Raw genomic sequence first — 13,360 nt, 5'->3', positions numbered from 1 at the left:
AGGGGGGGTTTCAACGATATAAGTGCAGAGGGACTGGGAGACTTGGCCACAAGCTGAGGAAGCATGTCTCCTTGGCTGCTTTGTGTGTGCGTGCGTGCGCACGTGTGTACTGTGTACTGTGTACTGTGTACTGCTTCCTCTCCCTGGCTGCTGTGCCAGGACAGTAGTGCTGCCCCAGATCCTGCACTGGCTGTCCTACTTCAACCCCTCTCTTCCTCTCCTACCCCCTCCTCCCTGGCTTTCTTCCTTTCTCTCTTGCTCTTCCTCCTCTTCTTCCTCCTCCTCCTCCTCTGTCCTATTTCCACCACTCTCCTCCATTCCTGTCATTTACTACTCCCTCTCTTCTCTTCTCTTCTCTTCTCTTCTCTTCTCTTCTCTTCTCTTCTCTTCTCTTCTCTTCTTTTCTCTTCTTTTCTCTTCTCCTTCCATACTACTACTCATCTCCTCCCTTGCTCTCCTCCTCCTTTTTTATTTTTCTCTTCTCTGTCCTCATCGTCTAGCCTGTCTTTCCTTCCACTTGTCTTCTCATACCCCAATCCACCCCACCTCTCCCTGGTCCTCGGGCCACCTTGAATGGTGTAGCTCTAACATGAAGCTGTCCCATCTTTCAGTAAGCAGCAGTGGAGCCTCTATCAACACACACCCAGTAGTGTGTGCGTGTGCGTGCGTGTGCGTGCGTGTGTCTGCGCGCGTGTGTGTGTGCGCGCGTGTGTGTGTGTGCGTGTGTGTGTGTGTGTGTGTGTGTGTGTGTGTGTGTGTGTGTGTGTGTGTGTGTGTGTGTGTGTGTGCGCACATGCGCGTGCTGCTGCTAACCTAATAATGCTAGCTCCACTGATAAGGGTAATGAGAGGGCCCCCCTTCATTACAGTTCATTTGGTGTGTGTGTGTGTTTAGTTGAGTTGATGTGACCCTGGCTAAAGGTTTGAGGGCTGAGGAGTAGTGGTCAGTCACATGCTCCTATGGGGGTCACTGAGGGCATGCTATTTGACACTGGAGGGAAGTTGCTGTAGTATACACACAGATGTGTACCTTAGAAGGAATGTGTACCTTATTGTTTTTTGTTTTTTTGTTTTTTACCAAATGCATATTGGTGCAGTCACCCACTGATTTTGGTCAAGAAGGCCTAGCTCTCAGTCTCTGCTCTAATTCACCCCAAAGGTGTGTTGGTGCACTGGGGCATTGTCATGTTAGAAGAGAAAGAGACCCGCTCACAGTTTTTTCTTGTTTTTGTTTAAAAAATCGCTATATGACATTTTTGCCATATCAACCACTCCTAACCGACATCATGTTGAACCCTATGGGTTAGAAATGGGTTGGCACAATGGGTTGGTTCACGTCAAAGGCGTATTTGCCATTGAGGAAAGGGAGGACAATCCTCCCTCAAAATAATAAAGCCAGATCTTCCAGTATAAATTACAGAAAACAAAACATATTTATTATATATTTGTTATATAATTGTTAGTATTTTATAGCTATTTAGCGATAAAAACATATACTTTAGCGCTTCTAATTCACATAATAGACCATAGAACAGTGGTTCCCAACCTTTTTCTTAAGGGACCCATGTTTTTACTATTGTAATCTTTGGTGACCCAACCACGCGAGATGCGTGTCACAAGATGCCCTCTGTTTCCTGCGAAAATTCATTTTAGTTATTTTATTCCTCAATTCGTCTTTGGTCAAATATAGAATAAATGTTTAAAGTAGCACTTACAATGTGTTGCTTCTATGCATTTATTAGTTAAATGCTTTGTCTTTTATTCAGCATGGGCTATATATATTTAAAATGAAACCCCTTAAAATCAAGAGGGCTCCGCGACCCCCTGTGGATCTTTGGCGACCCATAAGGTGGGTCCCGACCCATAGGTTGGGAAACACTGACATAGAGGACCGTCCTCCCTTCCATCCTCATTGACTTCCATTATAAATGGTGAAAACCCGGGCGTAGCGCGGGCTTTACTTTTTAACATTGAAGTGAATGGAGCTTAGGGAGGACTTTCCTCCCTTTAGGCGGGTCTAGAGCCATGGAAGTAATCTGCCTATCAGCGAAGCTGAATTTATCAAAAGCCAACCAGAATATGACGAGTTGGGTTGACAGACGACAAGCATGAACTCGGTCGTCATGACAACGATATACAAATCTACCGTGGGAGAAGAATGCGGCAGCAGACAGTGGAAAGTTTGGAGTAATTGGCGAATGTTTTATGAACCCTTAATAAATACAAACGAAAGATCAACTGTTTTCATGTTGTGAATCGCGCAATATCATTCCCTGGATTTAGATTGAAAACCGAGTGGAAAGGTCAGTGTGTCTATCAGTCTCTCACGTCACTCGATCACTACACAATGCAAGCGAAGCACGGATGCAAATCCAAAGTCGGACACCATCACCAACGTTTTTAAAAGGTAGTCTTGTTTCAGCATGTCCTACGCGCACAAATAATACTCTCAATGCTTGTCTTTGTGTTTCTCCTTCGTGCTTTTCTCACAAAAGAGGGTTATTTACAAATGGGAATAAGAATGCTTTTGGCTGTAAATGAATGCACTGACCCTAGACTGGCGTTCTTTCTCTCCTCAAGACGAGAAACATGACAGCACGAAGCTTTAACCTCTTCATAAAACGTCTCTGCCTAAACTTCCAACATGTAGCCTACATCATGTTATGTAATTTGATTTGGGTGGAATTAGGAATACTAGGCACGGATTTACAAAGTAATATGTACGACGTATTTTTTATTCGGAACCTACTAGTGAAATAGCCGGACGCACGCCGTTCGATAGACAACGCTCGCCAGCTCCTCCTTCCACAGCTGCACAGCTGCTGTCGCTCTCAACGCAGGCTCAAACGCAAAACGGATAGGCGACCACAACGTCGTAGGCCATGTAGCCTACCATGTTATGGATCATAAATAAGATTTTAAAAATAATGTAATGGAAGGGGTTTAAAAATCTGTAAGAATGTGTTGGAAGGAGTTGAGTTTAAAACCCTTAGGCCTATACTGTCACTCAATGTCATAGGCATTCCTAGGTCTTCAGAATTGTCAATTTGTGCCTAATAAAACACAATTGACAGGGTGAGATGCCATGCTGCCTTTGGTCAAAGTTAGATATACTCCATATGTAACTTTCTACTTTCTATACTATTTTTCTTCACTCTTCTCTTTCTTTCACCTCAAACACTTTGGGCAGTTATGTAGGCCTATGATAATATATTATACAAAGTTTGTTGCAATTATTTTATAGATGTCATAAGTCAGCTTTCCAGACAACACAATGCCATATCAATTAATAAGTTACCTATTAGGCCTACAACCTAATACTAAACATCTGCCATTACTAACCCCATTTTCCCGCATCTACCGACTGACCACCTCCTTATCCTCCCTAATTTTTATGACCAAAAGACGCCACTGGTTCACGTGTGAGGCAAGGTAGGTTAGCCATTATTTTTTGCAATATAGTGTATGAGCACGCAGTGGAAGAAAAGGGCTTGTGGGTTGTTGGAGACAGTCTGATCTGCTCGCTGGCTTTAGTCATTAGCGGTGCCCACTGCCCACACATCCACACCTTGTGCAGCTAACCCAGACACTACTTGTGGGTGTGTGGCTGTGTGTGTGTGTGAGGTGTCATTGCCGCTTCTCTCTTCTCTCTTTTAACTCTGCTGCCCCCTCAGGTCACCCAAGAAAGCAGGATAGTGGTGTGTGCGTGCGTGCGTGCGTGCGTGCGTGCGTGTGTGCATGCTCGCACAACAGAACAGAATACAGAAGTGTGTAATGAGGTTTTGGTTTTGAAGAGGATTTTGGAGAGCGTTGTGTAAAGCCCAAAGGGATAGAAAGATAAGAGTCAAGGTAATAAGACAGAATACACATAGGACAAATAGACATGTTATGTCTGTTAGGTAAGGCTGTGTGTGTGTGTGTGTGTGTGTGTGTGCGTGTGCGTGTGCGTGTGCGTGTGCGTGTGCGTGTGCGTGTAGATGATACAGAGAGGAAGAGAGCAGCAGGGGCTGTGTTAGAGTGTGGGTGCTGTCTGCTCTGTGGTGGGTTGTATAAGAGAGAGTCACGAGACAGGATGATCTCAGCAGGCTATATATAACACACTTAGACTGCAGCGCTCTCGCTGGGGTCCCACCACGTAGAGGCAGGCCTAATGGGTGAACACATTCACACACACACACAAAAAGAGAGAGAGACACACACACTATCTATCTATCTATCTATCTATCTATCTATCTATCTATCTATCTATCTATCTATCTATCTATCTATCTATCTATCTATCTATCTAATGCTTGTGTGTTCCATTCCTACAGACACACACACACACACACACACACACACACACACACACACACACACACACACACACACACACACACACACACACACACACACACACACCAAATTAACTAATGAAGGGAGTCAGCGCTGCTTAGAACCTCTTACTTCCTCTTTCTCATAGACTATGTATCTTGTCTACTTCACACACTCATTTCCCCTATTCTGTTCTCTCTCTCTCTCTCTCTCTCTCTCTCTCTCTCTCTCTCTCTCTCTCTCTCTCTCTCTCTCTCTCTCTCTCTCTCTCGCTCTATACACACACACACACACACACACACACACACACACACACACACACACACACACACACACACACACACACACACACACACTGTCTTAGTTTCAGTAGAGCACACATGTAGGGTCACATGCAGTGAGTGATTCAATCCCACAATGGTCATCCTTCTAGTTATGGCTATATTTGTCCAAATTGTCAAATGCTTCTTTTCTTTTTTCCTTTTTGAGCCTTTGGTGTTCAAGACTTGCAGTGGTTCCATATCTATATCTGCAGGCTGAGTGGTGGTGCTCAGCACATGCACCATGCCTTGTATGGTTAGAGCCGGAGAGAGACACAACAGAGGGATGCGGAGAGAAAGAGAGAGAGAGAGAGAGAGAGAGATGGAGAGAGACAGCAAGAGAAACAGAAGGAGGTGGGGCAGAGCACAAGTTTGGAAAGTACAAGAGAGAGACTGAACACGGGACACTGCAGTGACAAGGAGGAAGGCAGGGAGAAAGATGTCAGCATAAAGGAAGAACAACTGCTAAATTAGGAGTGATCCCGTGCTAACAAACAGTATCTAACACTGTTCAATGTGGTTCTTGATTGTGATTGGCTGATAGCTGTTGTTAATCAGGCTTAATCACACACCATTCCAAACGAAGAGTCTACACATATTTGCACTATTTGTAGTTGGGGTGTCAGTGTGATTGCAAAGACCTTTCATTGCTGTATGTACACTATGTAATATTTTTAGCAGTTTCTCACGAATGCTTACCACAGCCTTCAAATTCTAAGTATTCGTCATGACTAGGAAATAAGTATTTTTTCATACATGAAAATCTGTGTCTTCTCCAAGTCCGCAATTTAGAATTTCCAGAAATAGAAAGTAGTAAATATTAGTTTATTATTTAGTAATTTTAGTAATTTAAGAATTTGGCAGTATGCACACAGTTTCAATGACCAGCGTGTGTGTGTGTGTGTGTGTGTGTGTGTGTGTGTGTGTGTGTGTGTGTGTGTGTGTGTGTGTGTGTGTGTGTGTGTGTGTGTGTGTGTGTGTGTGTGTGTGTGTGTGTGTGTGTGTGTGCGCGCGCGCGCGCGTGTGTGCGTGCGTGCGTGCGTGTGCATGCGTGCGTGCACGCGTTTGTGCTGCCGCTAACTTAATAATGCTAGCTCTACTGATAAGGGTAATGAGAGGGGCCCCCTTCATTACAGTTCATTAGGTGTGTGTGTGTGTGTTATTGTGTGTTCTTGTGTGCAAGAGTTCATGTGTGAGAGAAAAAGAGATATTGGTTCAGTGTCTAAAGAGCAGTCTCTACTTTCAAATGTGTCAGCTAGCGTTGTATGCATAATATAATAAATAATACAATAAAAAATACAACATTATGAAGATAAAGTGTGTGTGTGTGCGCTCGCTTGTGTGCATGCACATACCCTTTATGACCTTCAACCTTCAGAGCTCAAGGAGGATCTGTATTGATTAATCTGCACTGCAGCTCCATATGAGCAGGACGGAGGGAAGCTGAAAAAGGAATGCGGAGAGGGAAGAAAACAGAGAGGGGATGAAAGAAAGAGAGAGACAGAGTAGGAGGGAGGAGGAGAGTGATGGGCAGAAGAAGAAGAGGCTGAGAGGGGGATGGATAGATTTGAAAAAAAAAAAAAAGAGTCTGACAGGGACGAGCGCTGCCTGGAAATGAGATGGTGTGTGTGAGCAGATTGATTAGCAAGGGTCCTTCCCAGCCTCTGAATAGAGAGGAGGCGGGGGGAGGTAGACTGGGCCAGGCAGGTGTGTTTCTGTGGGTGAGTGCATGTGTGCATAGCAGCCAGCAGCACGTGATGGGATCGGGAATGTGACGAGAATAACAACAGCGTGTGTGTGTGCGTGCGTGCGGTGAGCGTGCATGCGTGGCGTGCGTGTGTGTGGCCGAGGTGATAATGATAATAATGTAGGTTGCGCACATGAGTTCAGGGTTTGTGTTGTTGGATGTCATTCTAGCTGGATTTAAACATGAAAAACCTGTCAAATGCTTGTGGAACCTGTGGTCTGATGGTTCAGGTTGTGGGATCGGACGATAGCAATTTGAATGCTGTACTTGGAGAAAAGATGTTGGCGGTGGATGATAACTAATGTGGACGGCACCCTCGTCCATGGGGAGAGCAAAGCATCCATGATTATCCCCACTTTGGGATTATAAAAGACATGTATGGAAACTCTCTCAATTTCTCGTCCTCTCTCTCTCTCTCTCTCTCTCTCTCTCTCTCTCTCTCTCTCTCTCTCTTTTGTATTGCCTGTGTGGTATATCATTTGTCCTTTCAATCTGACCCCAAAAAATCTTACAATTCTGTTTATCCAGCCCCCTGCCTATCACCTTATTGCACCTATTGCAGTGACATTTAATGAAAAGCGTTCAGCTGGACTAGTATTCCAAATAGAAACTTTGGGTTCTCTGGAATGGTGGCCAATTGACCTGCAGAAGTGTGCGTGTGCGTGTGCGTGTGAGTGTGCGTGTGCGTGTGTGTGTGTGTGTGTGTGTGTGTGTGTGTGTGTGTGTGTGTGTGTGTGTGTGTGTGTGTGTGTGTGTGTGTGTGTGTGTGTGTGTGTGTGCATGTATCAGTTGGTGTATCAGTTGGTGGCGTGGTTGGTCTTTGTTCATAGTGTACACCATCCAACCGTGTTTAAAAAGGCTCAGGCCAAAGCTTTACTTAATTGTTTGCTTTGTCATTTGTTTCCAGCTGGCTCTAAAAGGATGTGACAAGAGCTTTGTGTTGTCAAAGCGACCAATTTTCAAGCATAATTCATGTGATTCGTAAAACACAGCCCATGCTATGAGTTTGTTATGAGAATGACAATGAGCAAGCCGTTATGTGTGTCTGTGCAATGTTGTTGTAGAAGTACCTTATTAGAAAGGGTTGGAATGGCACATATTAGGCTACGATGATGCATGTGCGCACTGAGTGAATATTAATGACATCCTCTCCACAGTCAGTGAAATAATATTTGTGAATATCAGCCTGTATGTGCACAGCATTCATGCTATATTGTCTGTGTGGCGCTGTAAGTTTGTGCGCAACAGAGTGAAGTGACAGTTCAGTTGTTGAGAACTGGCAGTCTTGAATGATGCATGACTCACCTTGTGAGTACGCGTATTGATGCTGCACTTGCTGCTGTTACACATGCATAATGCAACACATGTCAATTTCACCTGCCTTTGTGTCTCATACCCACCCTCCTTTTTTTTCCAAACAAAAACGCACAGGTGCACACATACACATGTGCACACACGCACACCTGTTTAGACCAACATTTTTTCTCAATATTGTGATACATAAAAAGTCATGCCTTTAACATGGCTCTTGATTATTATTGCCTGATTAACTGCAAACACAAATGTTATTGTGTGTGTCATTGTAGATCATGGAACAAAAGCCGTTTAACCATCAATCTCTCTCTCTCTCTCTCTCTCTCTCTCTCTCTCTCTCTCTCTCTCTCTCTCTCTCTCTCTCTCTCTCTCTGCAGTATGGGGAGGAGGAGGTCTCTTCAGACCACCTGGATGCAGACTTCCCAGACATTGACCTCTCTCAGCTGGACACCAGCGACTTCAACTGCCTCAGTGAGCTGCACTGGTGCAGCGAGCAGCCAGACAGCTCCCCGTCCTCCACCCACTACCACACAGGGGACCCCGAGTTCCTGGAGGTGAGTCGGTTGGCCGGTTAGTCGGTGGTTAAACGCTACCTTCGCGAGGGCACTACAAATTCCCCCACATACACACACATTTGGGCTTGCAGGTTCGAGTCCAGCCTGGGTCATTTCCCAGCCCTGCCCCACAAACACACACACACATACACACCGCCCACCAACACCAAGGGCAACTCCCCTCCCCACACCCTCCGTATCCCTTCGGCCCTTAATCAGCATTGATCTCTGAGACGGTGCCCCCCTCCCCCCTTTATTTTTGGATGCCAGTGGAAAGCATCGATCCCCGCCCACAGCCTGGCTTCAATTGACCTTCACATTTGGGAAGGTGTGTGTGTGTGAGTGTGTGTGTGTGTGTGTGTGTGTGTGTGTGTGTTTGTTTTGAATAGTGGGTGAAGGGAATGGTGTAACTGTAAGATGAGATACCCTGACTTCTCCAAGTGATTAGCTGCAACAGAGCCAGCGTGGCGGGAGGTCGGTGGTGGGACCAGAATGTGCTACATTGGCGAATGAGTGACTCAGTACCAAATCTTAGGCTTAGAATGCATATTTCTTGTAATTATCCCCAACTGTCAACTCAGAGTGCTCACCATTGTTGTATTTTGTGTGCGTTTGCATGTGCGTGTGCATGTGTCTGTGTGCGTGTGTGTGCGTGTGTGTGCGTGTGTGTGTGTGTGTGTGTGTGTGTGTGTGTGTGTGTGTGTGTGTGTGTGTGTGTGTGTGTGTGTGTGTGTGTGTGTGTGTGTGTGTGTGTGTGTGTGTGTGTGTGCCACCCCCTGCAGATAGAAGAGGAGAATGCAGCCCTGTTGGCGGCACTCACAGACAGCCTGGACAGCATGGTAGAAGACGAGGTATCTGTCTTTTTTTGTTCTTTTTTTTTATTGATATATATTTCTTTTTTTTCATCAATTCTTAAGGACCGTCAAAACATGTCAGGTGAAAGATAAAACTTTCACATGTCTGAAACAAAGAAAAGTTTATAGAATTGATAATAAGGTTTGCTTTCACTGTGACTTTGAGGTGGTGGGCCTCAGCGTCTTCCCCTCTCTGACGGATGCGTCCGAAGACGAGGAGGAGGAGGAGGAGGACAGCATGGAGAGCAGCGGGGACGGCTGCAGTGAACTGGGCTCACAGCAGCAGCTACGTAGAAGGCTCCCCTTAACCAAGACAGAGATACTCGCCTCCCAAACCTGTGATGCAGAGGAGCCCTCCCTAGTAAGTATTTAACACAAGATACTGTATAAGATATAATAAGTCAATGATAAGGTAACTTTAGGCTCCCCTTAACCAAGATTGAGCTACTTGGCTCCTGAACCCGCTGTGACTAGAGAGGAGCCATCTCTAGTAAGTCAAATCAGGCTTATTTTTAGAGCACATTTAACAAAATAAGATATATGATTAATACATTATATATATTAATATATAATATTGATATAATAATTCAATAATAAGGTAACTTAATGCTCCCCTTAACCAAGGTGGAACTGCTCTGCTCCCAAAGCTATGACTCTTATTCTCTCTCTATCTCTCTCTCTCTCTCTCTCTCTCTGCCTTTTCTCATCTTCTTGGTTTCTTTCTGTTTCCCTCCCTTACAGTACCTGGCAACTCATTCCGCTCAAGGCATTACCTTATCTCAACGCGTACCGTGCTGGTTCTCATGTTATTGTGGCCATTCGGAATGCAGGGGGCAGCATAGCACTGCTTTGCTGAGCAGCGCAATCTGTGCTGCTGCCTAGTCCTACACTGAATTCAATGTGCAAGAGGCATGCTCCGACCAATAATGTTGCAACGTCCTAAATTTGGCATTGAATTGTTTTTCGTGCACAAAAATGGCACTGTGGTGGGACACAGCTCTTTTAGCTCTTATAATAATTACTAAAGAATATGTAAATTGTCGATGTGTTGCGGGGGGAACCTATCATCTCACGAATCTTCTCGTGTTTTATGATTGTTTTGCCTTTAGCATTTCAGACCCTCAGTTTAGATGCCTTAATCCATGAAATACTACAATACTACATTTCATGGTTTTGTCTCTATACTTCTCTTGCTTTATAACCACGAATAACTTTGTGACTGTTCTTTTATTATATTTCATATGTGCTGTATGTTTCTTAAGACCGGCAGAACTGTGCGCTGATATCAGTTTACAAACTGTGTTACTTGTGCTCTGTGTATTTGTGCTTGTGCTACAGGTATTTGCTATCTTCTCACCTTTTTGCTGTGGCGGTGCACATGACTTTAGATAACCTATCTATCTTTTAATAACCTATATATCATTTCACATTTTCTCCTATTGCTGCGGGATTAAAAAAAAAATAATAAAATAAAATAGGTAGAGATGCACCAGATCCTGATTTTTAGGATCCTGCCGGATACCGGATCCACTGCTTAAGATCCTGCCGGATCCGGAACCGGATACCGGATCCTACAAAAGGGTTGAAACATATAGTCTACTCGCACACGTGGGCCCTTTTTATTATGTTGGCTCAAACTATTTTTTAGACTCATTGGCTTATTACCACACTGCCTGCAACGGCCGCTTCCAAATGGCTTTCACTCCATGCAGTGATTGGGGTTGTGAAAGACTAGCCTAGGCTAGAGATGCACCAGACAGGTAACATGCCAGATACCGGATCCACTGCTTAAGATCCTGCCGGACCCGGATCCTGTGAAAACCCCTATTATCCTGCCGGATCCGGAACCGGAACCAGATCGGGAACCGGAACCGGATCCGGTGCATCTCTAAAAATAGGCCTAGTGACGCCTAGACTCGTGAAAACTCCATCGGATGAATCGTAGTTGAGTAGGTTACTGACTTTGTTTTGCCTGCCTGACGGGTGCTTCCTTTGCGTGGATAAATAATTTAGTGGAGTTTGTACTACATACAGTTTTTTTGTTGACATATCGATAATGGGAAAACACCAAATAGGGTCTGATATGTTATTCGTTGTATTTAATTAGGCTTAACGGTAGAGATGTTCTGGTTGCTTGTGTTCATTGAAGAAAAACGACGTCTGTCCTATATTTTAAACTGTGAACAGCTGAAGCAGCAGCGCAGCCTCAACTGGCACATCGTAATAATTCCAAAATATCTAAAAATGATTAAATGCATGCACTTGTGCTATTGAAAAAGAAATGCAGCCTAAGGGTTGTATGCTACTGTCAAGGCAGCGTAATGAACAAAGATTTTTTAAAATTCTGCAATCATGTAAGCCATTTCTTCACATTTCTTAGCCTACTTATGTTTATATTCATTAGGCTATTTATTCTTTTTATATCTCTTCCTACTTCATTCCTGGAGGTGCTCTGGCACATACAGTTTAATTATCTTGTTATCTGCTGAATCGGCGCGCGCTGGTGAATATGAGCATACAAGCAAAATGTGAATGTGCGCTACCACGTTGGTAAAGCATAACGAGTGCTCCCAATTGCCACCTGGCGGTTGTTTGGGTACACTGCAGCTTGGCACCTGACTGCAACGCACCACCCGTAGAGCCACGTGTGGATACCGAGGTGCAGTGTGTGCATTCTATCTGCACATGTTCATTCCCTTCCTATGTGGTATTTCCTCTGCTCTTAGCCCCCTCCTGCTGTCTCTCTCGCTCTCTCTTCCATCTTTGCATCCCTGGCTGTCTCCATCCCCCTGACTTGCTCCTATTTAATCTTGCAGATGGGGCACCAGGGAGCAGCTGTGTTTCTGTGTGTGTGTGTGTGTGCGTGTGCGTGTGCGTGTGCGTGTGCGTGTGCGTGTGCGTGTGTGCGCGTGTGTGTGTGTGTGACATGCCTCATGTCTGTGCTGATTTCACACCTACGTACAAATGGCCCTTCAACTTTCAACTCATTCTCTTGCACTCACTTTCATTGACTGTTTTCTCAAACAGTTTTGCTCTCCTCTTCCCGCTCTCTTTCTCTCACCCCCTCTTTCTCTCTCTTTTGCTTGCTCTCTCCCTCCCTATCACGTTATGTTTTTGAGTTCCTCTTTCATGGAAGGGTTTTGCTCTTCCCAGAATGTGTGCATGCTCTATTGGCTTTCCTCTTCATGTGACATGGTGCTACTTTCCCCCTCAGCTAAGGGCACCATTATCCCACCAACACACCAAAAAAGACTATAATATTTTATGACGTTCAACTACAAACTGTCACTCAAATCGCCTCGTTGCCCAAATCGCTTTTTTCTCATATTTCCATCACTGGTATCAATTTAGTCGCGTCTGGTGTATTCTTAGGTTAGGTTTCTTTATTAGTCTCCACGAAGGAGAAATTTGCTTTGGAGACAGTAAGGTTGCAGCATCATAGACCACATAGGACACATGACACCAACACAGAAAAACAAACAACAGTGTAACAATAGAATTCACTCACAAGAAAAACAGTGTACATGCTCAGAAGCACTGGATGTCCTAACCCACTGACCCATCCAGTCCATTATATTTGCACCAAGGGAGTCTGAACCTATTCGTTCCATAAGTCCCAATATTGCAGGACGAGGTATGGCACTGAGGCCATGAACTGAACACAAGTGTATTTTACATTAAATATATAAATCAGTATATAAATGAAAATAATTGTGCATGAAAATGGCATGAAAAAAAGCAGTTACGTTAGAAAAATAATTTGATTGACCCCACTGGAACCAGACGACTTTATGAATCATACAATGTCTGTTTTCCACCAACTGGGCTCCTCTTTTTGGCATGTGTGGGCGCAGGTGAGACTCAGACAGGAAGCTCTAATTTGCCTCCCTGGCTGGATGATGCTAAATTCAGATCCAGCCCTGGCTTTCTCCGGGAAAGGCAGGTTTTTATACATATGTATAAGGTATGCCAGTCTTACTTTTTTGTCTCGCAATGGTGATACTTTCAACTGAATGAGCAAACTCCAGTGTTCTCTCCAGGTTGTCCTCAGACGAGCCTTCCATCGTTGCTTCCAGTCCATACATCTTTTCAGTTCGCTGGTACTCTATGCTCCTGCCGCGTCCTTCTTGAGTATGTCCACATATGTTAGTGTGGTTCCCATACCACCAGTTTGCTGGCGGGCAGTTCTAGGTGCCTTTGGCATTGTCCAATATCAGTGTTCAACTATACAAATCAAATCGACAGAAACTTCTATTGG

General features: G+C 44.6%; 1 protein-coding gene across 1 annotated transcript in view; it reads left to right on the top strand.

Annotated features, from left to right (window-relative positions):
* ppargc1b (peroxisome proliferator-activated receptor gamma, coactivator 1 beta) overlaps positions 1 to 13,360 on the top strand; it is a 65,081-nt gene that overhangs the window by 42,593 nt on the left and 9,128 nt on the right. The window contains exons 2-4 of the mRNA XM_063188679.1: positions 8,072 to 8,248; positions 9,031 to 9,099; positions 9,269 to 9,463. Of these exons, the coding sequence (XP_063044749.1) occupies positions 8,072 to 8,248; positions 9,031 to 9,099; positions 9,269 to 9,463 (441 nt within the window). The remainder of the gene's footprint in view (positions 1 to 8,071; positions 8,249 to 9,030; positions 9,100 to 9,268; positions 9,464 to 13,360) is intronic.

This window comes from Engraulis encrasicolus, chromosome 22 (genome assembly GCF_034702125.1).
Source record: "Engraulis encrasicolus isolate BLACKSEA-1 chromosome 22, IST_EnEncr_1.0, whole genome shotgun sequence".
NCBI classification, from domain to species: Eukaryota; Metazoa; Chordata; class Actinopteri; order Clupeiformes; family Engraulidae; genus Engraulis; species Engraulis encrasicolus.
Note: the sequence above shows the minus strand (reverse complement) of the source record. Positions and strands in the feature narration are given on the sequence as shown.